Source organism: Eschscholzia californica, unplaced genomic scaffold (genome assembly GCF_041429995.1).
Source record: "Eschscholzia californica isolate CP2 unplaced genomic scaffold, dmEscCali1.0.p SCAF_1, whole genome shotgun sequence".
In the NCBI taxonomy this organism is placed as follows: Eukaryota; Viridiplantae; Streptophyta; class Magnoliopsida; order Ranunculales; family Papaveraceae; genus Eschscholzia; species Eschscholzia californica.
Genome location: NW_028238198.1, coordinates 82,102,786 through 82,106,981, shown reverse-complemented (window position 1 = coordinate 82,106,981; position 4,196 = coordinate 82,102,786). Strand labels below are relative to the sequence as shown.

The following is a 4,196-nucleotide window of genomic DNA, read 5'->3' as shown; positions in this document are numbered from 1 at the left end:
TTCTCCGATTAGGTCGCCGGCCGGAAAATTTTCCAGCCGGCGACCATGAAAAAAAAAAAATTTCACTCTCTCTCTCTAGAAACTCCGGCGAAGGGAAACCCCTTCACCGGAGTTTCTAGAGAGAGAGAGTGAATATTTTTTTTTCATGGTTGCGGGCCAGAAAATTTTCCGGCCGGCGACCTAATCGGAGAAGATAAAGAGGTGAGGTGGAGAGAGTGAGGTGAGGTGGAGAGAGTGAGGTGAGGTGGAGAGAGAGAGAGAGTTGAGGTGGAGAAGTATTTTGCTTTCCCCCTAAATAAAATTGTCAAATAAAATTGACCAAGTCTTCACACCCCGGAAACTATTTAGTTTTCCCTAAAGCGCTGGCCTTTAATTCAGGCGAGACACAATCAGGTTCAAATAAGAGAAATCCCCCTTCTTGGCTAATAGCTATAGAGTTAGGTTGATCCCTATCTTAAAAAGATTATTCCGGCATCTGCTATATGTTTTTTTAAGGTGGAAAATTTGTCTCAGCTCTCCAATTCAAAAGCCAAAATTTAAATGAGGAAGTGTTGGCCATAGCTTATGGCAGAATTAGTTTACCTAGATGGGAAGGGATATCAAGAACATCACTGGTTCCTCTTAACACAAAAAAAAAAAAAAAAAAAAGATCACTGGTTCCTGGCACCCCTCCAACAGTGAATGATTGTTCCCATTATCATTCTAATATTTACAAGTACAGTATAATTTAGGCCTCTAGCACCAATATTCCGTAAAATGAAATTCAGTAAAGAGGTTTAAAAGAATATATGGATGCACTTTATGATTTGCACTAAAGTGATTCTAAATATTCGAATACTTTAATCTTATTTTCGGAAGGTGATTTACTTTAATCGCAAGAATTTATTAACGAGATTCCTATGAAGGTCGTAAATTACAAAACAAGTGTTTGTTTGCGCATACATCTTATGACATTACAATAAAACCATTCTGGTTTATTATATAAATAGATGCTACGTTAATACGACCAATTTAGGCACTACTATCTTAGTCGTGGTTTATTAAGTAAAAATGGGGTTCTCGTATTCCTACGGTAGTAAAGTGTAACTTTGGCCGGTGTTGGTGTTTTGCGGACACATGAAATGATTGCCGAGACAAAATCTATTACGCAAACACAATAAAATTTCCCATATTATATGGAAACACAAGATCTATAGGAATTAGGAACTTTCAAATTCTATCTTTTTTTTTTTCGAACTACCTTCTTCTTTTCTCTCGGCGAAGGGCAGAGAGAGAGATTTAAATTATGGTGTTAGCCGCACAACGATTCTAACTAAGGCAGGAGAGCCGAGAGACGGAGAGAGGGACCAAAAAACAAACAAAGAGAGGGATCTAAAACTAAATAAATTTTATTCACAAGTCCTAAAACTTTGTTGCTCTCCACAATAAAGTCTTAATACTAACCAAATAGGCAAACACTCATCTTCCATGGGCAATTTTGTACAGTATTTGAAAACAATAAAACAATAAGAGCCTGTTTTCTCTATCACTTCTTCACCATCCTTCCCTATTTTTATCTGCAATTCTTTCACTCCATTTCTCTAGGGTTTTAATGGCGTTCAGTATCCATTTCTTCCCAATTTGAGTTCAAAGGATAAAGTTGAGGTATGAAATCCTATCTTGCTGTACATATATGATAAAATATTGTAGACTTAGAACTGTTCGGTGAAATGCCTCAAAGAGATTTTTCACTTGGACTTTAAATATTAATAAAATCTTGCCCATATAATGTTGCTGCATATGATCCTGAATGAACAAAATTTACCCATTTTAGTTGATTCTAGCTTCATTTAAATACTAGTTTCATTGGAATGTATTTTGCTGAAATCTTTCCCTTATGAGCTATTGAGTGAATATGTGTATCTATATGATATGAACTATTGATTCATATTTGTATGCAGTTTTCACTAATGAAAATGAAGTAACCTAGTTTTTCGACCTCAGATTTCGGAAAAAGAAAGCTGTTCAAAGTCTATTGTACACCAATCGATGGAGTGATGAAGTTGGTAATCTGAATTGAAGAACCAAGAAGTCAAGGAGGTGACTAACTAACTTGGTACAATTTTAGTTCAAAAGTGACCATAAGTAGTAGTACTAGATTGTAAGATCTGATAGTAGAATTCAATCTTTCAAGAATGGAGGGGGTTGGGGAGACGATAGAGAAGTTGTGGGAGGAGGTGAGAGAGCTAAGTCTTGGTACGTCCTCTCAGGTGGAACGATTGGATGGTGCCCCGTCACCTCTTCGTTTCCTAAGAGAGTTCGTATCACCAAATAAACCATGCATCATCTCCAACGCCACTCTTCACTGGCCGGCCTTAACCTCGTGGGCTCAAGACGATTCATATCTCTCCCAGGCCCTCGCTGAAACCATCGTCTCCGTCCACCTCACGCCCGATGGCCAAGCTGACGCTTTAGTCCCTATTCCCTCCGCCACCTCAACTGCCACCTTGTCATCCTCCTCTTCTTCTCTCTGCTTTGCTTCAGCGCATGTCCAACGAATGCCTTTCCCAGAAGCTCTTCGATACATCTCTTCAAGTTCTTCAACTCCATTCGTGGCTTATGCTCAGGAACAGAATGACTGTTTTCGCTCTGAATATGCCGCTGCTCTATCCTCTGATGTCGAGACACACATCCCTTGGGCAACCGAAGCCTTAGGATGCCTCCCGGAAGCAGTCAACCTATGGATTGGCAATCATCTCTCTACAACCTCCTTCCACAAGGATCACTACGAAAATCTTTACGCTGTCATAACCGGCGAAAAGCATTTTCTACTACTTCCTCCAACTGATGTTCATCGTTTGTACATCCGCAACTACCCGGCCGCAAACTATTCCTTTTCCCAGGTATAATTATTTGTTTCGAACTTTGCGATAAATCAATGAATCATAAAATTACCCGTAACTTTCTCTTGTCTTGTTTTCATCTTCACTAATTATCAGTCCAGGATGCTCATTTACTTGATCACTCTATGACAGGATACTGGGGAGTTCACATTGAAACTTGAAGAGCGGTCAAGATATGTTCCTTGGTGCAGTGTCAATCCTTACCCAACATCTGCAACTAAAGACCAAGAAGTTTCATCCTTCCCCTTATATTTCGAGGGTCCCAAGCCATTCAAGTGTACTGTCAAGGCAGGCGAAATTCTTTACCTGTAAGTCCCCCCCCCCCCACGTCTATTATAAAAAAATTCATTTGTATCTTCCCCTCACTTGAAAAGTAACTTGCGTGCCGCATTTTTCCTGAACACGAACTCTCTCGGTTACTTGTTTGTGTACTGTCTTTTTTAAGCATCCTTTTGCTAGTTTCGTTGTACCAGTGTGTAGGACTGATCAGTTCTAGTTAATGTAGGCCAAGTATGTGGTTCCATCATGTGAGACAGAGTCCAGACAGCTTAGGACGCACCATTGCGATAAACTATTGTAAGGATACAATTAATACTATGATTTGTTCTAAGTTATTTTTACACTTCCGCTAACTCGAATGAGAGAGGTTAATGGTTTTTCTGTTTCGTTTGACAGGGTATGATATGCAGTTTGATATTAAGTATGCCTACTTCAACTTCCTGCAGTCAATACACAAATCACTATGTCATAAACCCGAGTTGCTTAGTAAGGATTCCCATTCGCAATCCGATGAAGATGAATGTAATGTACTTTCTGAATGATAATATATGTATCATTATCTTAGCGTGGTATTTCATAACGATCTAGCTCTCGTCAAGAGTTGGTAAAGAGGTAATGGTTGTGCTCCATGGTGGTTATGATTCCTCGATAAGTTGAGGGGCAAGAGATTTATCAATTCAAGTTCTTCGCTTAGTAAGCTATTTTAGTTCATTCGATTATGGAGGCCATTTTTGTATCGGACTTAACCGAGATAAATTTATAGCATCTTAAAATTACATTTCTTTTTCTTTTGAAATACGGTTGTCGATAAAAATTTATGTTCCAATATTTGATTAACGTCCCAAGTTAAGACTTAAGAGTGTAAGAGAAAATATAGTAGAGAATAGCATATTCTTGTAATAAAAAAGGGATTTTTGAGTCAACAGTCCAAAATCTGGGGGTAAACCAAAAAAAAATCCACTCTTGCCCAAAAATTAGTTGCAGGTCCAAATGTCAGTTTTTTTTTTTTATTCCCCTCTTGCCCTTGGACGGGAC

The 4,196-nt window shown here is 38.8% G+C and overlaps 1 protein-coding gene across 2 annotated transcripts; it reads left to right on the top strand.

Annotated features, from left to right (window-relative positions):
- The first annotated feature begins 1,145 nt into the window (after positions 1 to 1,145).
- Positions 1,146 to 3,975, top strand: LOC147569944 (2-oxoglutarate (2OG) and Fe(II)-dependent oxygenase superfamily protein). 2 transcript variants are annotated; one of them, XM_086672465.1, is made up of 5 exons: positions 1,146 to 1,644; positions 1,984 to 2,882; positions 3,015 to 3,190; positions 3,388 to 3,458; positions 3,558 to 3,975. In XM_086672465.1, the coding sequence occupies exons 2-5, from the start codon at positions 2,175 to 2,177 to the stop codon at positions 3,701 to 3,703; spliced, it is 1,101 nt and encodes a 366-aa protein (XP_086528591.1). In that variant the 5' UTR covers positions 1,146 to 1,644; positions 1,984 to 2,174; the 3' UTR covers positions 3,704 to 3,975. The 2 variants fall into 2 exon arrangements, with proteins under 2 accessions (XP_086528591.1, XP_086528596.1); XM_086672470.1 differs by having other exon boundaries at positions 1,206 to 1,644; positions 1,941 to 2,882.
- The last annotated feature ends 221 nt before the right edge of the window (positions 3,976 to 4,196 follow it).

Excerpts from the sequence above, each read along its gene's own strand:
- LOC147569944 (XM_086672465.1), top strand. The coding sequence starts at position 2,175 with ATGGAGGGGGTTGGGGAGACGATAGAGAAGTTGTGGGAGGAGGTGAGA. Across the intron at positions 2,883-3,014 it reads CAAACTATTCCTTTTCCCAG|GATACTGGGGAGTTCACATT; the intron begins GTATAATTATTT and ends ACTCTATGACAG. Across the intron at positions 3,459-3,557 it reads CACCATTGCGATAAACTATT|GGTATGATATGCAGTTTGAT; the intron begins GTAAGGATACAA and ends TTCGTTTGACAG.